General features: G+C 39.0%; 2 protein-coding genes across 2 annotated transcripts; both read right to left on the reverse strand.

Annotated features, from left to right (window-relative positions):
• Positions 1-203: 203 nt before the first annotated feature.
• On the reverse strand, positions 204-16400 carry LOC139310113 (vomeronasal type-2 receptor 26-like). Its single transcript, XM_070934270.1, has 6 exons — positions 16279-16400; positions 8906-9191; positions 7244-8080; positions 3235-3462; positions 1535-1661; positions 204-1105 (listed from the first exon to the last, which is right to left on the reverse strand). The coding sequence occupies exons 1-6, from the start codon at positions 16398-16400 to the stop codon at positions 204-206; spliced, it is 2502 nt and encodes an 833-aa protein (XP_070790371.1).
• A 945-nt stretch (positions 16401-17345) lies between these two features.
• Positions 17346-26903, reverse strand: LOC139310114 (vomeronasal type-2 receptor 26-like). Its single transcript, XM_070934271.1, has 6 exons — positions 26899-26903; positions 26143-26428; positions 24412-25239; positions 21489-21716; positions 18690-18816; positions 17346-18247 (listed from the first exon to the last, which is right to left on the reverse strand). Exons 1-6 carry the CDS (start codon positions 26901-26903, stop codon positions 17346-17348), a joined length of 2376 nt encoding a protein of 791 aa, XP_070790372.1.
• Positions 26904-27894: the final 991 nt, after the last annotated feature.

The raw sequence follows: 27894 nt of genomic DNA on the forward strand, positions 1-27894 counted from the left end.
TGAATTCAGATTAGGACAATTGAAGGATATGATTATTTCAAATAGCTTGAAGTTTTTTTAATAACTTTACTACTCAATTACTATAATTCAAAATTCACATGGAATGAAGAAAGATAAGTGACAAGACATAAAACATAACTTCAAAGTATGTGATTTTATTATGCATGTAAACTGTACCAAAATAAACACCAACACAAAGAAAATTAATGAATTTTTATCATGAGATGTTCTTTGGTGTTCATGGCAGGTCTCAGGATAATAATGTAGCATTTGGGGATAAAGATGCAGCCCAGTAAACCCAGGCCAGAGGCCAGGATGGAGAAGATCTGCACGGCTACCATGTATTTCCCCTTGGTGCTCAGATAAGTGGGAACAAAGGAGATCCAAACGCTACAAAAAACCAACATGCTGAAGGTGATCAGTTTGGCTTCATTAAAAGCCCCTGGCAGATTTCGAGCCAGAAAGGCCACCAAGAAACAGATGGCAGCCAAAAAACCCATGTAGCCAAGAGCAGAGTAGAACATGGTGACAGAGCCTTCATTGCACTGCAGCAGGATGTGTTCTGGTTGGGAATGAAAGTCAGAATCTGGGAATGGGGGAAAGACTCCCAGCCACATCATACAGAGGCCTACTTGAATACCAGAGCAGGATAAAACAATAGAGTTGGCCAGACTCTTCCCCAGCCATTTCCTCATGCTGCTGCCTGGCTTTGTGGCCAGAAAGGCCACCACCACCATGACAGTCTTGGCCAGCAAGGAAGACACAGCAACTGAGAAAACAATACTGAAAATGGTTTGTCGAAGGAGACAGGTCATTTTCACGGGGCGACCGATGAATAGAAGGGAGGTCAAGAAAGAAAGCAGGAGTGAAACCAGGAGGATGTAGGTGAGTTCACAGTTGTTGGCTTTAACTATGGGAGTGTCTCGGTATTTCATGAAGATTCCCAGAATAAAGGCGGTGGTTAGGGACAAAGCGATGGCAAAGAAAGCCAGGATGAGTCCCAACAATTCTTGATAGGATAAGAAGCTTATATTTTTGGGGACACACTGATCTCGCTTCTTATTGGAATACTGGTCATCTGGACACTTTTCACAATGGGCTGCATCTGAGAAAAAAAATGGTTAGCATGAATCTGTTTCTGCAGCTGTAGGAGCATAAAAACCGCATCAGAAATCAATTACTTTATTTTCAAGGAATAATATAATATTTCTCCCCAGGGATATCCATATGACACAACATTAGTTAACACTCTTTTTAAAGGCTGAAGATGAATGTGATGATCAGTTCTCAAATCTTCTTTCCTAAAACAAAGCAAGAAAGTAACAACTCAGTAGAAATCAGCAACCTTTCATTATTTGTTTTAATGCTCACATCATCATGTGGATGCGATAGTGCCCAATCTTTGATGTTTGTGGATGCCTTCAAGGAATTTAATGTTTTTCTTACTTATTTATCAAACACTCTGCCAAAAAAACAAAATAGTATATTCATTGTATCCTGATTTTTTTTGGGGGGGGGGAGCCACCTACTGTACCTTTTTGCGTAGAGAATGTTCCTTCCATACACAGAGAACAGTCGTAGCAGCAAACTGGGGCTCCCTCTCTCACAAGCTTGGCATAACCTGGGGAGCAACTTTTTGTACATCTTGAATAAGGCACCATCTAAACATAAACAAGAAGGTTACTCAGGGTAATATATGAATTAGAAGGATTTACTGAAATCAAGTGTCTTCCAGTGGCTCCAGGAGCACATTGAGCAAAATCAGTCAAGAAGTAGTGGCATGAACTTTAATTACTCTACTTGCAAGGGGTCAATGAAAGGCCATTCTCTTTCTCTATCAATCTCCATTGTAGATCTCAAAACAGACTCATTGCCTCATTCTTTTTTCCAAAGGAAAGTAGTTCCATTGCAAAAGGTGTTTCTCCTTAGGGCGTGTATGAGAATGCTATAACGTACAGAATTTTTCAGAGTATAAAATACACTCCCCCCCTAAAAGAGGGTGAAAATTTGAGTGCGTCTTATACACTGAACGTAGTTAAAAACATGAGGCATGGAGCAGCAAAGGAAAACACAAGCAGAGGAGAAGAGTTTCAGTTTCAGAGATCAGCACAGCATGCAGCTTTAGAACAATTGACCTACTATAAGCCATGCAGAGGCTCCTTCCTTGTTGCTCACACAGCAAATACTGTTTCAGTTTCCAAACAGCCGTCAACTCTTAACACACCAACAAGACGCTATCCAGATGAATACGGATGAATACTGGTAGCAAGAGGCAGATTTTTTTTCTTATTTTCCTCCTCCAAAACTAAGGTGTGTCTTATACTCCGAAAAATATGGTATATATTTTTTCTCCATCTTTGCTTTCTCAGCTCCAATATCTAGCTTTCTCTAGAGTCCCTATCTTTCTCTCCTACAACTGATCATTGTATCATAATATGTAAATGACTTTTTTAGCTACCAACATTTCCTTCACCACATTCTTAGTGATATCTTTCTCTTATGCAATTCAGTGGGTTAAACCCTTCATGTTCTGGATTTTCAAAAGACAACTGATCTTTGTTTTCCCTTGAAGATGTTTTGCTTCTCATTCCAGAAGCTTCTTCAATTCTGACTGAATGGTGAAGTATGGAAGGATTTCTATTCTTTCCAGTCATCTGGTTGTTAGCAGTCTTTCTGAAAGTTGTTGAGGCCTCTTGGAATTTATCTGTGCCCTCAGGGTCACGTGAATCGTGCAAATGGGTGTGGAATTCTTCTGCAATTGCTGAATCTATATCCTGTTTACAACACAGTCTTTTCAACAGTTCCAAATCTTTCTATCCTCCACCATTCAGTCCGAACTGAAGAAGCTTCTTGGATGAGAAGTGAAACATCTTCAAGGGAAAACAAAGTCCAGGTGCCTTTTGAAAAAGCACCCTTGCCACAATAGTGACCTGGATGACTGAGACATTCTGAGCATAGACATTCTGGATTTTCTCTTGCTGAAAACAAGATAATTTGATGTACTATAAATTATGGCAACATATCCCAGTTTAATAATGAAAATCCCGCAATACAATGCAGTATGTTTTAGCATGTGATAGATTATCGTAAAACCTCTAAAGTAAAATAATATCTAATAAATTAATGAGGCTTTAAATTCTCTTATTTGGAAGTTATCTCAAGTGGCCTCAATAAGAATTATTTCTGAGCAGATGGAGATAAATAGATGAGCAAAATCCAAGCAGCCTCAACTACTTTGTTAAATAAAGTTGGCCATTGGACGGCACTTTGATTGACAGAAATTTTGACTTCTGAGGAGGCTTGTCTTTCTACATTCCCAATTTTCACTCCTGCATCTGATTTGTTCAAAACGTATGTCCACTGCATGATATCAAAGTCACCAACAGGAACTCCATTTTCATCAAAAGAAATCCCATCTCTGGAAATATTGTGATATTGGAAGTTTCTCAGGAGCCTATGAAGCTGCAGACACAGAAAAAAAACCATCCCAATTTGAGCCTTTATTCAATGTTTTTTTTCTTGCTATTATTCTGGATTGGAGGTACTCTGAATATTTCAACCTCTTCAAATCATCACTGCAGTCTGAAACAGATTGATTCAACATTTCATGGGAAGCTTCTTTCAGTCATTCTCCAGAAATTTACAGCTCTTTTTCAAATACCATATATTTCGGAGTATAAGATGCACATTTTTGTCTTCCAAAAGGGGATGAAAATGTCTGTGCGTCTTCTAGATCAAATATTGCTGAAGCCTCGCCCACCCACTGGTCATTTTTGGGTCTCTGCACACCCTATTATCAGCCTTTATTTGGCCTTCTTCAGGCCTTTTTTAGCCCAAATTTGGTGCTTTTTTCAGGCGGTTTTTGAGGCTGTTCTTTGGCCTTTTTTGGGGGGGGGGCTTAAAAAAAGCCTCAAAAATGGGCTGGAAAAAGGCTGGAAAAGGGCCAAAAAAGGGCCAAGATTGGAGAGTGCAAATGTCAAAAACATTTTTTTTTTGTTTTCCTCTTCTAAATTAATGTGCGTCTTATAGTCCAAAAAATAAGGTATTTATCTCGCATTTATGAAAACATGGTATAGATCACACCACCATCAGGTAGCTTTGTAACTTGCTGACAAATTATATTCAATATGAAGTCCTCTGGGGACCCACATCATCATGGAGGGAAGAAAGCAATGGGGTATCCCAAGCTTCCATTTTAGACCCAGCACTCTTAAATATTTTCAAAAAAGATCTAGGTGAGGGAATTGAAGGGGAACTGATCAAATTTGAAGACAAGACTAAGCTGGCAGGAATAGGCAACACCCCCAGAAGACAAGCTAAATATCAAGCTCAAGCGCATGCACACGGCCCCACTGTGAACCAGTAGTAAAGGTAAGTAGACCCCACCCCTGGTCTAGTCTAAGGAAATGAAGGACTGGGGAGAAATGATACCACTTTTCTAACATTTGAGGGGCTCCTACAAAGAGGGGGTCAAAACATTTCCCAAAGCACCGTTAGCCAAGAGAAGAAACAATGGTTGGAAACTAATGAAGGAGAGAAGCAACCTAGAACTAAAGAGAAATTTCCTAATGTGAAAGCAATCAACCAATGGAATAGCTTGCCTTCAGAAGTTGTGAATGCTCCATCATTGGAAGCTTTCAAAAAGAGACACGGGCAACCATTTGTCTGAAATGGTATAGGGTCTTCTGCTTGATTAGTGGGTTGGACTAGAAAAACCTCTGAGGTTCTTTCAAATTCTTATTCTGTTTTTTTTTATTAAAAAGTTTTATAAGAAATACAAATATTTTCTCCCCCCACCCTTTCCCCCTCCCCCCTTCCCCCCCCCCACCCCCCTCCCTAGACTTCCCAGAAAAGGCACAGGGTATAGCATTCACAAACATAAAGCTAAAATATGCTAACAAATTATTGCATTCATATTCTCCCTAAATCTTTAACACCTTATAACTCAAGAACTATAAACATAAACTACTTAAAAATATTTCATTCATAAGCTATATGAATCTTCTTGTTCGGATACTTTTTTTGCATATAGTCAATCCATCTTCTCCATTCTGATATGTATCTTTCATTTGAATGATCTTTAAGATATGATGAAATTTTTGCCATCTCAGCCAGATGCACAACTTTTAATGTCCATTCCTCAATGGTAGGTGGATCTTCCTTAATCCAGTACTGTGCCACCAGTAACCTGGCAGCTGTTATTAAATTCAAAACCAACTTAGTCTCTATTACAGTACAATCCGTGACTATTCACAACAAAAAAAAAAAAAACAAAACCTGTGGTGTAAATTTAATTTTTTTCCTTAAAATATTTTGAATAATCCACCATATTTTTATCCAAAAAGCCTTAATTTTTTTACATGTCCACCATATATGAAAATATGTAGCATCTTCACACTAACATCGCCAACACTTGGGTTGTAAATTTGGATACATGCAGGCTAGTTTTTTTGGGTCTAAATGCCATCTATAAAACATTTTGTAAAAGTTCTCTCTTAAGTTTTGAGCTTGTGTGAATCTTACATTTGTAACCCATATCTTTTCCCATGTATCCAACATTATTGGTTCCCCTATGTTTTGTGCCCATTTTATCATACAATCCTTGACTAGCTCTGTTTCCGAATCTATTTCCACTAATACATTATACAACCTTTTAATATGCATTTGACCTTTATCTCTTATTTGCTTTAACAAATTCTCATCCTGCTGCAAAATACCAGTTTTTGATCCTCTCTCCATCTGGCGAATTCTTATTCTGTTTAATGTTCTGTATTTTCTTGCTTTAATATCACAGCCCATCTGAGGCAAAACCAATTGCAGATATGGAAAAACTTGTAATGGGAGAAGATGGAGAATACAATTTTGCCATCAGTCCTGATCAAGATGAAGTTAGCGGAGTTTATGTTGCTATGTTAGAAACTTTTAGCCAGCAAAATTCAATCTTAATACAGAACAAACGATCCAGCTGAACTCCTTAGCTTGGAGACTAGATCTGATCGCAATAAGAGGTTGAGGATTGCTTGAATATTCTGATGCTTGTTTAGTTTTGAAAATTACATTGACACCATAGAGCTATTTCTGTCACAAAAACATCCCAAACTTGCACAGGTTGTTTAACTTTGGAAGATTTTTCTCTATCATCTCTCCCTAACTCACCATCAGGGTGCCAAGTAATACACCCATAGCAAACAGGACTCTGAGGCAAGTAGGTTCCTCAAATATCAGTTTTATTGGACGTATCATATAGGCATAGGCTGCTGAAAACTGACTCTAAATCTTCACTAAAATATGGATGAAATATGAATATTTTTCAATATAATAGTGGCAAAATTAAAAGTTAGAAAGGGGATGGAAACTAGAGAGAGGGGGATTAATGGAATAAATATCTTTATCTAATAAGGTGAAGTAATAATAAGAGGGGAAATCAGAACGTGAATGACGGTAGCATTTAAAATGTTTGAATTATATGGTGATTGGCATAAAAATAACATATTGAAATATTGAATAATTAAATAATGGAAGATTATAATTCAACAAGATATGTGTAATATTACCAGAACTATATAAACTTGTCAATTGTAGTAAATATGATGAATATTATTTTATTGGTATGAAAATGTAAGTCAGTCAGGTGCCACACTGTTCACGCATTGATATGTTTCTAAAAAATTAAAAAATTAAAAACATGAAAAAAAGAAATAAACATTTAGAGTCGGTTTAATGTCAGGGTTCCAAGTAATAGGCCCATAGCAAACAAGACTCTGAGGCAAGCAGGTTCCTCAAATATCAGTTTTATTGGGCATATCATATAGGCCTAGGCTGCTGAAAACTGACTCTAAATGTTCCCACAGTTTTCACATAATTAAAAGTAAAAGTTTTCCTCCTCTTTCCAAACAATCAGTCACATGGTCCAACCAAGGTGTCATCCGGTTGCCTGGTGACGCCACTCATCTTCCCTCTGGCCATCGGTGGGAATGTCCTTGGTTCCCAGGAGAAAATATTTTGTTTTGGCTACAAAATCCCAGCTATCTCTATTTCCCCCTCCATATCCCTCAGCTCCAGTGTGGCAACACTGAAGCCTCCAACATGGCCTCGGTGAGATAAGTTTCAGGGTTGACACCCACTCTCAAATACCACCAACTGGGCAACTGCTCTTTGGAATATCTCGCCCCTTTCTACATCTAATTTAATATTGAGGAATTAGAAGGGGAGAATCAATGGAACCTCAAAGGAAGAGACTTACCTGCCATGGCTGTACAATCTGGGGGGGTTGATGGTCTCCAACTTTCATTCTCCTCTTACTCCATTGGGAGGAGGAGGCAGCACTGAGGACCCAGGCCACGATTTGAACTATTTGGGAAATACCGGAGGAATCCAGAGACAGGATTCTTGCAATCACATCAGGGGGTGGGAATTCCCAATTCTCTTTTTCTCTGCATTTTTTCCAAACTTTCTTAGATAACACAGGACTTGAATAGGAACATTGAAATGCTTCCTTTCCATACAATGTGACCATAGATGCATAAGATTTAATGTCATCATACTGAGTCTTTCTCTTTGTCTGGATGAGGAAGGAAAACAAAGCATATTTATTTTGGAGATCAACCCAGAGGTAAAATATATCTATACTTAAAGCTGTCAAAGTTGTTGCAATCCACACCCTTCCCACAATGGATGTATTAGTCGTATCAATCGTTTGTATTATTTTTGCTAATATTCCCGAGGCCTGAAAATCCAGTTGGCATACTAGAATTTTTATTTGACTCTTGATAAGAGAAAAGAACATTTTCCATTTTTCTTGCATGAGAGTTTCTCCAGCACTTGTCTGCATATTTCCTTCTGGGACGGTTCCTGAGAGGACAATGCAAATCCCATTTTTTAGAGCGAGAACTTCCAAGCGTCTTTTGAATTTTTCTCCTCTTTCATTGTCCTGAGAAAGGAGGCCAATCCACGTCCATTGAAACTGCAGGAGCAGATTGACAATTGCTGAGTCAGGAGGTTCTTGGTTTGGGGTCATCCGATATGAAAAAGGAAAACGATGATTTTGCTCAGCCATCTGGTTGGTGATACTATAGTTGATCTAAGATGAAAGAGAAAATAGTGGTAGTTTGTGCGAGCTTTAATGATAAAAGTCAGATGGTAAATTTAAGGGCCTTTCCACACTGCTGAGAGACACTTCAAATGATAACTGCATGAATTTTGCTGGTTCCCTTGTTGTTCTGTCCTGTTTTTCTTGTATGCTCCCTTTGGAACCAGGGAGCTCTGAATTATCTGTGGGTGATGTTCATTGGTGGTCATCATAGAGTACACCCTTCTGGTCACATTATAACTCTGTGGGTCACCCATCCCCTCATTCAATTAGTCAATCAGAATAGAGCTGGAAAGTCTTCTAATCCAACCACGTGTGTGTGTGTGTGTGTGTGTGTGTGTGTGTGTGTGTGTGTGTGTTTCTGTAACCACGTGCTTTGTGCGCATGCACAGCATTCAAAATACACCAATTTTAACATCTACAGCTTACCTTCTAGGGCAGCCCCAGTAAGTAAAAGAGCTGAGGCACAGAAATCCACCATGCCAGTCAAATCAGCTGAGCTGAGATACATGGAAATATGGGACAGTATAGGATGGGGGCAGGTGGGCAAGGACAACTGATCGCCGCAACTACCGGTTCACTAGAACCGGTCTGAACTGTCAGCAGCCCAGCACTGTATGTATATAGACACACACACAAAAAAAAACATATATATGTATATACACACAAACATACTTTGTGAATTAAAAATTCTTTCAGCTCTTCTAATATTTACTCTCTGACTTTCAATTTATTTGGAGAAATATATATAACTGCTGCCTTCTAGGCAAATCTGAACAATTTACAACACGGAATTAATTTCATTTGGCTTTATACCTGTGGAAATTTATAGATGCTCAAGACATTGGAAATATGATCAAAGAGTTCAGAATCCATCTCTTCAAGAATTGCCAGCAGGTTCTTTTGTCTTCCACATCTGTAGTTTGGGATGTTCTCCTGTCCTGTAGACAGCACATCCAGCATGGCCTCATATGTCATTCTTGCATTGAAAAAGTTCTGATAGATGTTGTAGCCCAGGGTGATGTTGGGTAAGAGCCTTGAATTCTGGTTGACCTCATGAACAGCCAACAAGAAGGGTAGAATGTGGTAGAAAGCGTTCTCACTGCAACATAAGAAATTTAATCATCTTTTTTTGCTCTATATCAACGATTTATGTGATCAACTTAAAAGCAATTGCGTTCTTTTTGCCAATGACATAAAATTATTCAATTCTACAGATAATTCCTTTGTTTTGAAAGTGGTTATGTGTCTGAATGGTCATCTATTGGGCAAGTTCAAATTTTGATTAACAAATGCTCTGTCTTACATATTGGTAAACGTAGTCAGAATACCAAGTATAAGATAGGTGGCATTGATCTAGGAGATGACCCTCACCTTGTTAAAGACCTAGGTGTACTTATCTCTGAGGATTTATGCTCCAAAGCTCACTGTAACAGCATTGCTAAAAAAGCATTAAGAGTTGTTAATTTAATTTTGTGAAGCTTTTTTTCTGGAAACATTGTATTGCTCATTACAGCTTATAAAACTTATGCTAGACCAATTTTAGAGTATGTTTGGAATCCCCATCATATATCTGACATCAGTACAATCGAGCGGGTTCAGAAGTATTTCATGAGAAAAGTTGTGCACTCTTCTGTACACAATAGAATTCCCTATGCTACTAGGCTCGGAATTCTCAGTTTGGATAAAGTAAAAAAAATGAATTTCACAACTGCTATCATCCCTGTCATTGTATATTTATTCTATTATTCTTGTTCTCATTTTTCTTTGACAAATTCCATTAAAGAAGTAAATAAATCTTCAGTTTGGATTTTCATGAAAGCATGTCATATTTACTGTAGCTTTATATCTATATAGTGCAATGCCCAAAAGATAATCAACTTCTTATTATTCAATTCAGGGATCCAACAGATTCCCTAATTAAATCATGAGCCTTGAGCCAAGCTTCAAAAGAAATCCAGTTATTTATTAGGAGCTTCATGTCGGCACGTTCCCAAGTGAAGCCAACTCTGACCCCACATAATTTATGCCCCAATCATGACCCTGTTTCCTCCCTCCCCCCAGGGTGTGTCATCAATCACATTTGCCAATGAAGCAATTTTGCGGGTTGTAGAGAGCACTCCTCTCCAGCCACTGTGATAATGCTGATATACAGCCTTGAAAGAAATAAGTCTGGAATGTGCATCTGTCTTTGGCTGAAACAGTTACAATAGTAAGAAACCTCCACACTTTCTTCTACTCAAAAAGAATGTGTGAAGGTTTCTTACTATTGAGGAATGAACCACATTGTTTAACACATGGTTAGCAGACATAGCAGCCTCACCCCATAAATTTTCAGGCAAACCAGAATCTGCCAACATAGTTCTAGTCATGGCTTGTAATGTTTGACCTCTTCTCTCGATATACTAATTGTGTTGTAGTCTGTACAGAGCAGACCTTTTATGCTGGATCCCTGCATCCTGCGAAAACTTTTCCAACCTTTGGTTGGTAAATTCTGTACCATTATCAGTCACTAAGCATTTAACCTTAAATTTCTGTTTCCTTTCCACAAAACGCAGCCAGTTGTTAATATGCTGAAATGTTTCACTTTTTGTTTTCATAAGATAACAGAATCCGTATCTTGAATACTGGTCTACTATGGTTAGAATATAGCAGGCACCTCCTATGCTGGGTTTTTTGGGTCCAATTAGGTCTACAAACACTACCTCTAATGGCTTTTTGGTTTTAAAACCATTAACACAGTTTGCTGGTGTTACCCTACTATTTTGCTGACTACAGGCATTGCAATTCAGATATTTACTACATGCTTGTAGTTTTATCTCTTCAGATAACTGAACTGTTTTCTTTAACATCCTGAAATTTAAATGCCCAAGTCTCCGGTGTAACAGATGAATACATTCATCATGTGGTTTAACATTCTTATAAACAGACTTAGACTTAGCCACCAATACTGGGTTATCCCTTAAAATAAATAAATCATTTTCTAAACTTGCAGTAACAACCTTGCCATCTTTCTCAATAAAACACTTAGCATTTTTAAATGTTACTGTAAACCCAAATTGCAATAATGATTTAACAGATAATAAATTGAATTTTAACCCAGGAATATATAACATAGGCAATGGTTCATTACTAAATGACCAACGAGCAACACCCTCTCCAGCTACCTTAACCTTCCAGCCATTTGCTCGTTTAACATGTTGGTTACTCTTCTCCATTTTAACAAAAAAAAATTCTATTTCTAGAAATAGATTGAGAAGCACCACTGTCAACAACCCAACAATCCTGGTTAACATCAGTAGTTGAACTGGATATAGCTAAATTACAACCCTTCTTGGGTCTAGTATTGTCCCTAACAGACATTTTCTTATTCTTACAATACTTAGCTATATGCCCTTTAGCCCCACAAGCAAAACAGCGTTTTACAAAATAGGCAGTTGAGTACATTTTTTCTTCTTTTGGTTGTTGCACTCTCAACTGATCCCTTTCTTGTCTTCTTTGTATTCTTCCAATAACCTACCAGTTATGCCAGCCAATGTCAGTTCATCTCTGGACAAAACCTCTAACGAAGAAACATAGTCGTCATAACTATCGTCTAAAGAAGAAAGAATTATATAAACTTGTTGTAGTTCTGAGAAAACAAGTTCCTTTTCATACAGCTCCTGGAAAATTCTGGTCATGGATTCCAAATGAGCCATCATATCTCCACCTTTAAGAAGATGTTGTTTAAATAATCTCCGTGTGAGATAAATATGAGCACCCACAGAGTCACGAACATATAGTCTCTTGGACCAACAACTAGGTGTTGTTGGTCCAACACCTAGCAGCAGACTCTTTGCCACGAATATGGACACCCAGTGTTAGTCCAATAATGCAAAGAGCTCGTTCATTGTCTCTGTTAAACTTGGCTAATTTCTTCGCATCTTCCTCATCAGCTGGATTCCATGCTGTTACATCCAGTGGATTATTAACTATGTCCCACAGTCCTTCTCTACGCAAAAGTAGATTACATTTTGTAGACCAGGACACATAGTTTGTTCCATCCAGCCAGGTTATCATGGAGAAATTTGCTGCTTGTTCTAGTGCCATCTTCACTTGGATTGTATATCACAAACACAGTTTGTACTATTCACATTAACTCTCAGTTTAGCTCTTAACAATCCTAGTTAGTTCTGGTTGGCTCTGAGCCCATAACCAATGTTAAGGATATTGTTGTTGTGTTACCAACCAACAGAGTGTAGAGCACATAGAAATGTTGCTGAGAGCAATGAATAAGAGATATGCAAACTGGTTTATCAAAAGTTTACTTTATAGTGAAAAAGCAATCTCATAGTCTTTAAATCAATCCAAGTCTTTGCCAGTTAAATCAGTCCAGTGATACAGATATCTTCTTACCACACAAACAGTAGTTGGTTAGAATAACAAACTCACTCTGGTTCACAAACCACGATGGTAGCAGATCCATCCAATGATGATAGCACAATGGATAGCACTCCTCACACAATGGTAGCTTATCATCAACTGAATACGTTACAGTACCTTTCTTAAATACGTTCACAACTAATTACAGCATGACTCAGCATTACAACGAATCAGCAGGAAAACTTTAAAGTCACACAATACATATTCATATTAAAGTCACAGAACACATATATTGCCTGGACAACTTGTTAGGCTCAAACCATATCCTAACAGTAACTGTTTCAATCTGCTTAGAATAAACATTTTGCAAAACCAAAAGCATTTATTTTATTCACTTACCTGTTTACAAAGCTAATATATCACTCATATCAATTCACAACAATCCATAAAATGTAATTAAAATCATACCACTCAGTGTGAACTAAATCATATCCCTGATGAATATACAGAGGAGGTGACAAATAGATTTAAGGAATTAGATCTGACAGACAGAGTGCCTGAAGAACTATGGATGGAGATTTGGAACATTGTACAAGAGGTAGCAACTAAAACCATCCCCCAAAAAAGTAATCCAAGAAAGCAAAATGGCTGTCAGAGGAAGCTTTGTAAATAGCTGAGGAAAAAGGGAAGCAAAAGGCAAGGGAGAAAGGGAAAGGAGAAAACTCACTTTCCAACATCTGTTTGTATTCTTTGTCTTTACATATATTTTGATTCAATGTCCATCTTTTAAATCTTTTTTGTCCTTTACATTTTATAGTTATTGGGTTATGGTCTATCCACTCATTTACTCCTATTTCTACTTCTTCCAATACTGTCCGTATTTCAGCTGTCATCCAAACCATATCAATCCTGGACGAGGATTGATGTGGGTGTGAATAAAATGTATATTGGCTCTCTCCTCTATGCATTTCTCTGTTATGTCTTGTAAAGGCAAATAAATTAAGAAGAGAAATGTTATAAATATATATATATATAAAGAAAAGACATTGGAGCACGTAAAATCAATCACCAGAATCCTTGGATGAGTTAACAATTACCTTTTCAGTTGGTGGGTTGGAGGCTTGGAAAATGAAAATTGGTACAATAGAGCTATGATTCCAGACATTATTCCAGTAATCCAGTAGTCTCCTGGCTTGTAGTAATGGAACCACTCCTTTTCTTCTATGATCACCTTAAATGGACATTTCATCAGTGTATTGGCACAGGGAATTTGAGAGAGAAACTGAAGCAGAAAAAGCTGTATATGCAGCAGCAGCAACATTTGACATACAGTATACTGCAGGAGATCCTTCCTAGAGTTCTTTCTTCAGCACAGAACTAAATCTCAGAGATCGCAAAAAGACCACAACTACAGTGAAGAAGATCCAGTTTACCCCCAGATTTGGAAGAGCTATCTGCAATTTCAGACTGCTAGAGTATTTGCCCAGCTTTACCCCAAACTCTGATCTCATCACAGGAGGCTGTTACAAATCAGATTATCACATGCTATCTATCCCATTTGTTGTTACTTTGATTGGCAACTAATTGTGGTGGTGGAAATCCCATAAACCTTGTTCAAAGGAGAATAAATAATCATGATTTTAATAATTAGAAAGGGAATTGGGAATGAGCCTTGGCCATAAAAGTGTACTTTGGAGAAAAGAGTTTTGTTTGACTCAGGAGAATAATCCTAATTTGAGAGTCGAGAAAGAAACAATTCAGGGAAGTTTGATTGTTTTTTAGTCTCCAAACTTATTCTATTTAATAAAGATTAAATTGTGGACCAGGATTGATGTGGGTGTGAATAAAATGTATATTGGCTCTCTCCTCTATGCATTTCTCTGTTATGTCTTGTAAAGGCAAATAAATTTTTAATTTAAATAAATTAAAAACAGTTCGACACTCTTGAAGTAGGCAGTGGGTCATTATAATTCCTTCCTATTTTGTCTGGTGTGAATGAGGCCATCTTCTTCAGTGAAGGTTTCATACTCCAGAATGAATTAACCCCAGATCATGACATATTGAACAACCTATTGTTGTTGATGATGAGCTGTGGTGCTGCAGTGGTTGAGTGCAGTACTGCAGGCTACTTCTGCTGATCACCAGCTGCCAGCAGTTTGTCAGATCGAATCTCACCAGGCTCAAGATTGACTCATCCTTCCATCCTTCCGAGGTCGGTAAAATGATGACCCAGATTGTTGGGGGCAATAGGCTGACTCTGTAAACTGCTTAGAGAGGGCTGTAAAATACTATGCAGTGGTATATAGCAATCACAATAGCAGACTTATATACTACTTCACAGTGCTTTACAGCCCTGTCCAAGCAGTTTACAGAGTCAGCCTATTGCCCCCAACAATCTGGGTCATCATTTTACCGACCTCGGAAGGAAGGAAGGCTGAATCAAACTTAAACCACTGAGAATCAAACTGCCAAATTGCAGGCAGCCAGAAGGCAGCAGAAATAGCCTGAAATATTGTGTTCTAACCACTGTGTGTCCTCCTCTTCCTGATGTGATGACATTTGCTGTCTCTTACATAAGGTATCTAGTAGGGAACCAAGAGATGATGCTGTATGAGCACAATCCCACAATGGCTGAAGGTGAAAGGCTAAACAAAATTTGAGGACCTGAGCCCAGGGCCTTTGCTATACGGCAGTGGTGGTGAACCTTTTACTCACCGAGTGCCAAAAACATGACAAAACGTGCTTGTAGAATAGAATAGAATAGAATAGAATAGAATAGAATAGAATAGAATAGAATAGAATAGAATAGAACAGAATAGAATAGAATAGAATAGAATAACAGAGTTGGAAGGGACCTTGAAGGTCTTCTAATCCAACCCCCTGCTGAGGCAGGAAACCATATAACATTTTATTCTTGTTGAGTTCATTCTTGTTGAGTGCTGCATTCTGGACACTTTGATTTGGTAAACAATTGGAGGGAGGAAACGTTTCTCATCTTTGCAGAAAACCTAGAAGTGGCTAGGATAGATTCGACACTGCAATGACAGAAATCAAAATTAGGACAATCTAGAATCCTCATCCATAATGAGTGAAACTGATCAATATGTGAATAAAAATACATTGCTATTGCTTTGCTTTTCCAATGTTTTCTCAATATCCAAAGATAGGTAGTGTAGAAGGGAGAGGCAATGGCATTTAGAGACCATTACCAAGATAAGGTCAGATAAAAGAAGTACTGATTTATATGATGTAGCTTTCCTAATCTGTAATACACTGAAGGGCTGACTGACAAAAAAACAAAGACAAACATAACATGCACAAAAACATATTTATATATTTATAGGTAAAGGTTTAAGTGGGTATAGGTAAAGATTTCCCCTATTAGTCATGACCATCCCAAGGGGCAGTACTAATCTTTGATTCAGAAAGGAAGAGCCTTTATTTATTTTTTATTTTTTATTATTTATTAGTGGCATTTCTATGCCGCCCAACTCCCTAGGGACTCTGGGTGGCTTACAGCAAAAAACAAACAAACAATGTGAACAATATCCCATAAAAAATTTTTAAAAGAACATTCAAAACCCATATACTCCATTCCATGGCCGGGTCTCACAAGATCGCCACAGTGAGATCAATGGCCCCAGGCCTGCCGGAAAAGCCAGGTCTTCACCGCTTTCCAGAAGGCCAATAGGGTGGGGGCGGTCCTCAGGAGGTAATTGGTTCCAGAGAGCCGGGGCAGCCACAGAGAAGGCCCTCCCCCACAGGCCTGCCAAACGACATTGTTTAGCTGACGGGACCCGGAGGAGACCAACTCTGTGGGATCTTACCAGTCGATGGGAGCTATGCGGTAGAAGGCGGTCTCGAAGATAGCCTGGCCCTGAGCAATGTTTGAAGGTGCTTCCATGGTCATGTGGCTGGCATGACTATGCCTTGAAGATGCACGGAACATTGTTACTTTCCCACTGAAGTGGTACCTATTTATCTTCTTGCATTTACATGCTTTTGAAAGGCTAGGTTGGCACGACACACACAGAGACACACAGACACTGTATGTACAGTATATGGAAATGGAAATAGATATGGATCTGGTCATGGATAAAAAACAGGAACCAATTTTAATACTCATAAGCACATCTTCATTGTCACATCATGTCTACATGATTACCTCCCAAAATCATTCAGAGTTGTACATATTTTTCTTTTGATTGAAGATTGTCAAAAATAATAATTTGTCTCATTAATTTATTCAAAGGGATGGAGGAAAAAATTAAAGTTGCTCCAAATGTTCATGTTGATATTTTATCTATTCTTCATATATAGAATGTTATCTGTCTCTCTGTTTTTCTCTTTCTTGATCTCCCCTAACCATATCTCTCTTTCTCTATCTATCTATCTATCTATCTATCTATCTATCTATCTATCTATCTATCTCATTTATCTATGAATGATCTTGCATTATAGAGCCAGAAGAGCAATCAAATATATACATATTTGAAATTAACTATTTTTTAAAAACAAAGTCAGAACATCACTCCAGAAAATAAAATATAACACCAGCACACCAACCTATATAGTAACAAAAACACACATCATCATTAGACATAGTCTTTAATTTAATCTAAAACCATATTAGAATATCTCTGGTTACAGTTTATCTGGCCTGGTTTCAGAAATTTTATTAATGTCATAATATGAATTCAAATTAGGACAATTGAAGGATATGATTATTTCAAATAGTTTGAGTTGTTTTACCAACTTTATTACTCAATTATTATAATAAAAATTTCACATGGAATGAAGAAAGATAAGCGACAAGACATAAAACATTACTTCGAAGTATGTGATTTTATGCTGCATGTAAACTGTACAAAAATAAACACCAACACAAGGAGACTTAATGATTTTTTATCATCAGATGTTCTTTGGTGTTCATGTCAGGTCTGAGGATAATAATGTAGCATTTGGGGATAAAGATGCAGCCCAGTAAACCCAGGCCAGAGGCCAGGATGGAGAAGATCTGCACGGCTACCATGTATTTCCCCTTGGTGCTCAGATAAGTGGGAACAAAGGAGATCCAAACAGTACAAAAAACCAACATGCTGAAGGTGATCAGTTTGGCTTCATTAAAGGCCCCTGGCAGATTTCGAGCCAGAAATGCCAACAAGAAAGAGATGGCAGCCAAAAAACCCATGTAGCCAAGAGCAGAGTAGAACATGGTGACAGAGCCTTCATTGCACTGCAGCAGGATGTGTTCTGGTTGGGAATGAAAGTCAGAATCTGGGAATGGGGGAAAGACTCCCAGCCACATCATACAGAGGCCTACTTGAATACCAGAGCAGGATAAAACAATAGAGTTGGCCAGACTCTTCCCCAGCCATTTCCTCATGCTGCTGCCTGGCTTTGTGGCCAGAAAGGCCACCACCACCATGACAGTCTTGGCCAGCAAGGAAGACACAGCAACTGAGAAAACAATACTGAAAATGGTTTGTCGAAGGAGACAGGTCATTTTCACGGGGCGACCGATGAATAGAAGGGAGGTCAAGAAAGAAAGCAGGAGTGAAACCAGGAGGATGTAGGTGAGTTCACAGTTGTTGGCTTTGACTATGGGAGTGTCTCGGTATTTCATGAAGATTCCCAGAATAAAAGCGGTGGTTAGGGACAAAGCGATGGCAAAGAAAGCCAGGATGAATCCCAACAATTCTTGATAGGATAAGAAGCTTATATTTTTGGGGACACACTGATCTCGCTTCTTATTGGAATACTGGTCAACTGGACACTTTTCACAATGGGCTGCATCTGAGAAAAAAAATCTTAGCATGAATCTGTTTCGGCAGCTGTAGGAGCATGAAAACTGCATCAGAAATCAGTTACTTCATTTTCAAGGAATAATATAATATTTCTCCCCAGGGATATTCATACGACACAACATTAGTTAAAATAATCAAACTGTCTTTTTAAAGACTGAAGAGGAATGTGATTATCAGTTCTCAAATCTTCTTTCCTAAAACAAAGCCAGAAAGTAACAACTGAATAGAAATCAGCAACCTTTCATTATTTATTTTAATGCTCACATCATCATCCAAATTTGCCGAGAGTGCCCAATCTTTGAAGTTTGTGGATGCCTTCAAGAAATTTAATGTTTTTCTTACTTCTTGATCAAATACCCCCCCCCAAACAAGATAGAATATTGATTGTATCTTGAATTTTTTGGGGTTATTTTTGGAGCCACCTACTGTACCTTCTTGCTCAGAGAATGTTCCTTCCATACACAGAGAACAGTCGTAGCAGCAAACTGGGGCTCCCTCTCTCACAAGCTTGGCATAACCTGGGGAGCAACTTTCTGTACATCTTGAATAAGGCACCATCTAAACATAAACAGGATGGTTAGTCAGGGTGATATATGAATTAGCCTTGATGGTACAGTGGTTTAATGCACCCTGTTATTAACACAGCTGCCTGCAATTTCTGCTGGTTCGAATCTCTCCAAGGCTCAAGGTTGACTCAGCCTTCCATCCTTTCTAAGGTAGGTGAAATGAGGACCCAGTTTGTGGGGGCAATAAGCTGACTTTGTATAAAAATATACAAAAGAATGAAGGCTATTGCTTAATGCATTGTAAGCCGTCCTGAGTCTCCGGAGAAGGGCGGCATATAAATCAAATTAAAAAATTTAAAAAAAAAATTAGAAGATTTTACTGAAATCAAGTGTCTTCCAGAAGCTCAGGAACACATTGAGCAAAATCAGCCAAGAAGTAGTGCCATGAACTTTAATTATTCTACTTGCAAGGGGCAAATGAAAGGTCATTCTCTTTGTCTATCAATCTCCATTGTAATGCCAAAACAGACTCATTGCCTCATTCTTTTTTCCAAAGGAAAATAGTTCCATTGCAAAAGGTGTTTCTCCTTAGGGCATGTATAAGAATGCTATAATTTACTATATTTTTCGGAGTATAAGGTGCACCCCCCCAAAAAAGAGAGTGAAAATTTGAGTGCATCTTATATACCAAATGTAGCCAAAAATGTGAGGCACAGACAAGGCGATGGTCTATGGCAATCCTTGTAGCCTGGAACAGCTGATTGGGATTATTCTTTTGAGACCAATCCACCTGACAATCAGTTCCTTATGCTGAATCAGGCTGCAATAATGTGCTGACGCTGACTTGGCTGTTCATGCAAGGTCTGTCAGAGTTTTCAGCAACAAGGAAAACACAAGCAGAGGGGAGGAGTTTCAGTTTCAGTTTCAGAGATCAGCACAGCATGCAGCTTTACAACAATTGACCTAAGCCACGGCCAGGCTCCTTCCTTGTTGCTCACACAGCAAATACTGTTTCAGTTTCCAAACAGCCCTAAACTTTCTCACACACTGACAGGACGCTAGCCAGATGAATACTGATGGATGCTGGTAGCCAGAGGCAGATTTTTTTTTCTTATTTTCCTCCCACAAAACTAAGGTGTGTCTTATAGTCCGGAGCATCTTATATTTCGAAAAATACGGTATATATGTTTTTCTCCATCTTTGCTTTCTCAGGAAACCCCCAATATCTAGCTTTCTCTAGAGTCCCTATCTTTCTCTCCTACAACTGATCATTGTATCATCATATGTAAATTACTTTTTTAGCTGCCCAGATTTCCTTCACCACATTCTTAGTGATATCTTTCTCTTATGCAATTCAGTGGGCTAAACCCTTCATGTTCTGGATTTTCTCCCAAAAGTGCTTTTTCAAAAGACAACTGATCTTTGTTTTCCCTTGAAGATGTTTTGTTTCTCATTCCAGAAGCTTCTTCAATTTTGACTGAATGGTGAATTATGGAAGGATTTATATTCCTTACAGTCATTTGGTGGCTAGCAATTTTTCTGAAAGTTGTTGAGGCCATTTAAAATTTATCTGTGCCCTCAAGTTCATGTCAATAGTGCAAATGGGGCTCCCCTTGAAGAGCACCCAGAGGTTCCAGCTGGTCCAGAATGCGGCCGCGCAGGTGATTATGGGTGCGACTTGACGCACCCATGTGACACCTCTCCTGCGCGAGCTGCACTGGCTCCCGGTGGTCTTCTGGGTGCGGTTCAAAGTGTTGGTCACCACCTTTAAAGCGCTCCATGGCTTAGGGCTCGGATACCTATGGGACCGCCTTCTGCCACCAATAGCCTCCCACCGACCAACACGCTCCCACAGAGAGAGGCTCCTCAGGGTGCCATCGGCAAAACAATGTAGGCTGGCGACCCCCAGGGGGAGAGCCTTCTCTATGGGGGCACCCCCCCTCTGGAATGAGCTACCCCCTGGGATATGTATGATTCCCAATCTCCGTGCTTTTCGCCAGGCCCTCAAGACCTTGTTATTTCACCAGCCGGACCTGGCTGACTAAATAAAATTCAGATGGGGTATTTTAAATTATGGGGTTTTTAATTAAGAAAGCCAAGATTTGTTTAATTTTGTTTTAAATGGGTTTTAAATTTTGTATGGTTTATTGTCTTTTTATCATGGCTGTACACCGCCCTGAGTCCCTCGGGAGAAGTGCGGTATATAAACCTAATGAATCAAATCAAATCAAATGGGTGTGGAACATTCATGCAATTGCTGAATCTATATCCTGTTTACAACACAGTCTTTTCAGTGGTTCCAAATCTTTCCATTCTCCACTATTCAGTCAGAACTGCAGAAGCTTCTTTGATGAGAAGTGAAAGGGAAAACAAAGTCCAGGTGCCTTTTGAAAAACAACCATGACTGGGATGACTGAGAATCTCCATAGACATTCTGGATTTTCTCTTACTGAAAACAAGAAAATTTGATGTACTATAAATTGTGGCAATATATTCCAGTTTAATAATGTAGATTGCAAATCCCGCAATACTATGCAGCAGGTTTCAGCATGTGATAGATTATTGTAAAACCTCTAAAGTAAAATGATATCTAATAAATTAATGATTTTAAGTTCTCTTATTTGGAAGTTATCTCAACAGGCCTCAATAAGAATTATTTCTGAGAAGAAAAATTTCTACATATGGAGATAAATAGATGAGCAAAATCCAAGCAGCCTCAACTACTTTGTTAAATAAAGTTGGCCATTGGATGGCACTTTGATTGACAGAAATCTTGACTTCCGAGGAGGCTTGTCTTTCTGCATTCCCAATTTTCACCCCCGCATCTGATTTGTTCAAAATTGATGTCCACTGCATGATATCAAAGTCTCCAACAGGAACTCCATTTTCATCAAAAGAAATCCCATCTCTGGAAATATTGTGATGTTGGACGTTTCTCAGGAACCTATGAAACTGCAGAAACATAGAAAAAACATTACAGTTTGAGCCTTTATTCAATGTTTTTTTTTTCTTGCTATTATTCTGGATTGGAGGTACTCTGAATAATTCCATCTCTTCAAATCACCACTGCAGTCTGAAGCAGATCAGTTCAGCATTTCATGGGAAGCTTCTTTCAGTCATTCTCCAGAAATTTACAGCTCTTTTTCAAATACCGTATTTTGGGACTATATGACACATTTTTTTTGTCTCCCAAAATGGGGTGAAAATGTCTGTTCATTTTATAGACCTAATATTGCAGAAGCCTCACCCCAAAATGGGCTGAAATAAGCCCTGAATATGGGCCAAAAAATGGCTGCAAAAGGGCCAAAAAAGGGGCCAAGAATGGAGCATACTGAGGCCAAAAACTTTTTTTGTTGTTTTTCTCTTCTAAATTTAGGTGTGTCTTAAAGTCAGGTGCACCTAATAGTCTGGAAAATATGGTTCTTTTTCAAATATTTATCTCACATTCTTGAAAATATAGTATAGGTAACACCACCATCAGGTGGCTTTGTAACTGGCTGACAAATTATATTCAACATATAGTCCTCAAGGGAACCTCATCCACATGGAGGGAAGTAAGCAATGGGATACCCCAAGCTTCCATTTTAGGCCCAGTACTCTTCAACATCTTCAAAAAAGATCCAGGCAAGGGAATTGAAGGGGAACTCATCAAATTTGCAGATGACACTAAGCTGGCAGGAATAGCCAACACTCCAGAAGACAAGCTCAAGATCCAAAAAGATCTTGACAAATTGAACATGATCCTCTACCTAACAGAATGAAATTCAACATAGATAAAAGTAAGGTTTTACACTTAGGCAAGAAAAAATATAGATACAGACTATGTGAAACTTGGCTCAATACCAGTACCCATGAGAAGGATCTTGGAATACTAGTGGACAATCACTTAAATATGAGCCAACAATGTCTGGCAGTAGAAAAAATGCCAATGCACTCCTAGGCTGCATTAGTTCTGGTCAACAAAATATATAAAAGATATTGAAATTCTGGAAAGACTGTAGAGATGAGCAAAAAATGTTTAGGGGGTTGGAGGCTAAAACATACCAAGAACAGTTACAGGAATTTGGTATGTCTAGTCCAGTGGTGGGTTCCTCCCAGTTCGGTCCGGTTTGGCCAAGCCGTAGTGGTGACGATATGACGTCACCGAACCGGTTCTCCCCCCCGCCCTCCCACCCCCCCACATTATTCTTACCTTTTATTTGGTCCCACCCCCAATCTATTGCTGCCTCCTGAGTCCCAGCTGATGACTAGAGGGAAAAAACTGTTTAAACTCTTACCGCGGGGCTTCAAAGGGCCGTCCTATAGCTGATCAGTGTTAAAAGCAAACAAATGAGTCGGGTCGTAAATGCGAGGACTGGTCGGAAGTGCAAGGACCTTCCAGAAATGACTCTGACCAGCTAGCCATGCCCACCTAGTCACATGACCTCCAAGCCACACCCACAAAATAAGCCACGCCCACAGAACCGGTAGTAAATAAATTTAGAACCCACCCCTGGTCTAGTCTAAGGAAAAGAAGGACTGGGGAGACATGATATCACTTTTCTAATATTTCAGGGGTTCCTATAATAGTGGGTTTTACTAGAAAAACCTCTGAGATCCTTTCAAAATCTTATGCTATGTTTTATGTTCTATGTTTTGCTGCTTCACCATCTGAGGCAAGACCATTTGTAGATATGGGAAAACTTGTAATGGGAGAATACAATTTTGCCATCAGTCCTGATCAAAATAAAGTTAGCAGAATTTAACATTGCGCTAGGAATGTGAAAAAATTGTATAGTGATGTTATCTCTTTCAAAGAATAGCTATGGAAGCATATTGATTAGTTCAGGAGATGTGTGGATGAACCTTTTGTTGACGCCAGAAGATGGTTTGATTTATATCTTATTGCTATGTTAGAAACTTTTAGGCAGCAAAATTCAATCTTAATCCAGAACAAACAATCCAGCTGAACTCCTTAGCTTGGAGAATAGATCACTTGTGATCACAATAAAAGGTTGAGGATTGCTTGAATGTTCTGATGCTTGTTCAGTTTTGAAAACTACGTTGTCACCATAGAGCTATTTCTGTCACAAAAGCATCCCAAACTAGCACAGGTTGTTTAACTTTGGAAGATTTTTCTCTATCATTTCTCTCTAACTCACCATCAGGGTTCCAAGTAATACACGCATAGCAAACAGGACTCTGAGGCAAGCAGGTTGCTCAAATATCAGTTTTATTGGACATATCATATAGGCATAGGCTGGTGAAAACTGACTCTAAATGTTCCCACAATTTTCACCTAATTAAAAGTAAAAGTTTTCCTCCTCTTTCCAAACAATCAGTCACATGGTCCAACCAAGGTGTCATCCAGTTGCCTGGTGACTTCACTCATACACCCTCTGGTCACTGGTGGGAATGTCCTTGGTTCCCAGGAGAAAGTATTTTGTTTTGGCTACAAAACTCCAGTATCTCTATTCCCCACTCCCTCTCTATCCCTCAGCTCCAATGTGGCAACACTGAAGCATCAAAATGGCCTCGCTCAGGTCAGCTTCAGGGTTGACACTCACTCTCAATTACCACAATATGGGCAACTGCCCTTTCTACATCCAATTTAATATTGAGGAATTGGAAGGGGAGAATCAGTGGAACCTCAAGGGAGGAGACTTACCTGCCATGGCTGTACAATCTGGGATGGTTGATGGTCTCCAACTTGCATTCTCCTCTTACTCCGTTGGGAGGAAGAGGCAGCACTGAGGACCCAGGCCACAATTTGAATTATTTGGGAAATACTGGAGGAGTCCTGAGACAGGATTCTTGCAATCACATCATGGGGTGGGAATTCCCAATTCTCTTTTTCTCTGCATTTTTTCCAAACTTTCTTAGATAACACAGGACTTGAATAAGAACATTGGAATGCTTCCTTTCCATACAATGTGACCATGGATGCATAAGATTTAATGTCATCATACTGAGTCCTTCTCTTTGTCTGGATGAGGAAAGAAAACAAAGCATATTTATTTTGGAGATCAACCCAGAGGTAAAATATATCTATACTTAAAGCTGTCAAAGTTGTTGCAATCCACACCCTTCCCACAATGGATGTATCAATTTTTTGTATTATTGCTGCTAACATTCCTGAGGCCTGAAAATCCAGTTGGCATACTATAATTTGTATTTGACTGTTGATAAGAGAAAAGAACATTTTCCTTTTTTCTTGCATGAGAGTTTCTCCAGCACTTGTCTGCATATTTCCTTCTGGGACGGTTCCTGACAGGACAATGCAAATCCCATTTTTTAGAGCGAGAACTTCCAAGCGTCTTTTGAATTTTTCTCCTTTTTCATTGTCTCGAGAAAGGAGACCGATCCACGTCCATTGGAAGTGAAGGAGCAGTTGGAGAATTGCTGAGTCAGGAGGTTCTTGGTTTGGGGTCATCCGATATGAAAAAGGAAAATGATGATTTTGCTCAGATATCTGGTTGATGACACTATAGTTGATCTAAGATGAAAGAGAAGGTATTGGTAGTTTGTACCAGTTTTAATGATAAAAGTCAGGTGGTAAATCTAAGGGCCTTTCTACACTGCTGAGAGATGTTTCAAATGATAACTGCATGAATTTTGCTAGTTCCCTTAATGTTCTGTCCTGTTGTCTTATATGCTGCCTTTGAAACCAGGGAGATCTGAATTATCTGTTGGTGATGTTCATTGGTGGGCCTCGTAGAGCACACCCTTCTGTTCACATTAGAACCCTGTGGGTCTCTCATCCACTCAGTCAATTAGTCAATCAGAATAGAGCTGGAAAGTCTTCTAATCCAACCACATGTTTGTGTGTGTGTGTGTGTGTGTGTGTGTGTGTTTCTGTGAGCGTGTGCTTTGTGCATGTGCACAGCATTCAAAATACAGCAATTTTAACATCTACAGCTTAGCTTCTAGGGCAGCCCCAGTAAATCAGCTGTGCTGAGAAACACGGAAGTATAGAACAGGATAGGATGGAGGCAGGTGACAGGGACAGGGACTACTGATCGCCGGAACTACCGGTTCACTACAACCGGTCTGAACCGGCAGCAGCCCAGCACTGTATGTATATAGACACACACACATACGCAGACACACATATATACGTGTATGTGTGTGTGTGTATGTGTGTGTGTGTGTGTGTGTGTGTATATATATATATATGTAGTATATACATACATTTATGTGTGTGTGTGTCACACACACACACAAACAAACATATATATGTATATACACACAAACATACTTTGTGAATTAAACATTCTTTCAGCTCTTCTAATATTTACTCTCTGACTTTCAATTTGTGTGGAGAAATATATACAACTGCTGCCTTCTAGGCAAATCTGAACATTTTAGAACATGGAATTAATTTCATTTGGCTTTATACCTGTGGAATTTTATAGATGCTCAGGACATTGGAAATATGATCAAAGAGTTCAGAATCCATCTCTTCAAGAATCGCCAGCAGGTTCTTTTGTCTTCCACATCTGTAGTTTGGGATGTTCTCCTGTCCTGTAGACAGCACATCCAGCATGGCCTCATATGTCATTCTTGCATTGAAAAAGTTCTGATAGATGTTGTAGCCCAGGGTGATGTTGGGTAAGAGCCTTGAATTCTGGTTGACTTCATGAACAGCCAACAAGAAGGGCAGAATGTGGTAGAAGATGTTCTCACTGCAATGTAAGAAATTTCATCATCCTTTTTTTGCTTTATATCAACAATTTATGTGATCAACTTAAAAGCAATTGTCTTCTTTTTGCCGATGACATAAAATTATTCAATTTTACAGATAATTCTGTTGTTTTGCAAAATGATCTCAACTACGTTTCTGAATGGTGTCTGAATGGTCATCTATTTGGCAACTTCAAATTTCGATTAACAAATGCTCTGTCTTAAATATTGATAAATGTAATCAGAATGTCAAGTATAAGATAGGTGGCATTGATCTAGGAGATGACCCTTACCTCGTTAAAGAACTAGGTGTACTTATCTCAGACAATTTATGCTCCAAAGCTCACTGTAAAAGCATTGCTAAAAAATTTCTCTAATAGAGTTGTCAAAGTCTGGAATGCCCTACCTGATTAAGTTGTCTCAGCTACAAATTTTCACAGTTTCAGTCACAAATTGACTTTGTGGACCTTACTTCATGCTTTAAGGGGTCAGTAGAGGGAGTATGCGGAGGTGCACTAATATGCCTATCGTCCAGGGGAAAAATTCAGCAGGTTCTGGAGAACTAGTAGTGGAAATTTTGAGTAGTTCAGAGAACTAGCAATTACCACCTCTGGCTGGCCCCAGAGTAGGGTGGGAATGGGGATTTTGCAGTATCCTTCCCCTGGATTGGGGTGGCAATGTAGATTTTGCAGCATCATTCCCCTGCCACACCCACCAAGCCATGTCCACCAAGCCACACCACGCCCACCAAGCCACGCCCACAGGCTGATAGTAAAAAAAATTGAATTTCGTCTCTGCTATCGTCCCTGTCATTGTATATTTATTCTGTTATTCTTGTTCTCATTTTTGTTTAACAAATTCAGATAAATAAATAAATAAATCTTTAGTTTGGAGTTTCATGAAAGCATGTCATATTTACTGTAGCTTTATATCTATATAGTGCAATGCCAAAAAGATAATCAACTTCTCATTATTCATGTCAGGGATCCAACGGATGCCGTAATTAAATAATGAGCCTTGAGCCAAGCTTCAAAACAAATCCAGTTATTTATTAGGAGCTTCATGTCGGCACATTCCCAAGTGAAGCCAACTCTGACCCCACATAATTTACGCCCCATCATGACCCTGTTTCCTCCCTCCCTCCAGAGTTTGTCATCAATCACATTCACCAATGGAGCAATTTCGCAGGTTGGAAAGATCACTCCTCTCCAGCCGCTGCCGTAACCCTGGGATAGAGCCTTGAGAGAGATAAGTCTGGAATGTGCATCTGTCTTTGGCTGCTGTGCTGTTTTGTTGGTTTTCCATCGCCCTTGCCTATGGCAACTCGAGAGCAGGCCAGGGATGCTTTGTGACAAATTGAAATTGACATTTCAATTAAATTATTCAATTTGTTTGAACTTTGTAAGTGATAGACATTTTTGAAATTTCTATGAGAAGAACACTCCCATTGACATCACTAGGAGCTTCT

This window comes from Pituophis catenifer, unplaced genomic scaffold (genome assembly GCF_029215685.1).
Source record: "Pituophis catenifer annectens isolate HBS135680 unplaced genomic scaffold, rPitCat1.0.hap2 SCAF_2, whole genome shotgun sequence".
Taxonomy (NCBI): Eukaryota; Metazoa; Chordata; class Lepidosauria; order Squamata; family Colubridae; genus Pituophis; species Pituophis catenifer.

Coding starts and splice junctions, on each gene's coding strand:
- LOC139310113 (XM_070934270.1), bottom strand. CDS start 16,400: ATGTTCCGTGCATCTTCAAGGCATAGTCATGCCAGCCACATGACCATG. Junction 3,463..7,243: donor AGATTGTACAGCCATGGCAG/GTAAGTCTCTTC, acceptor CTGTGTCTGCAG/CTTCATAGGCTCCTGAGAAA. Junction 1,106..1,534: donor AACATTCTCTACGCAAAAAG/GTACAGTAGGTG, acceptor TTTTTTTCTCAG/ATGCAGCCCATTGTGAAAAG.
- LOC139310114 (XM_070934271.1), bottom strand. Junction 25,240..26,142: donor GCATCTATAAAATTCCACAG/GTATAAAGCCAA, acceptor CTTTCATCTTAG/ATCAACTATAGTGTCATCAA. Junction 21,717..24,411: donor AGATTGTACAGCCATGGCAG/GTAAGTCTCCTC, acceptor ATGTTTCTGCAG/TTTCATAGGTTCCTGAGAAA.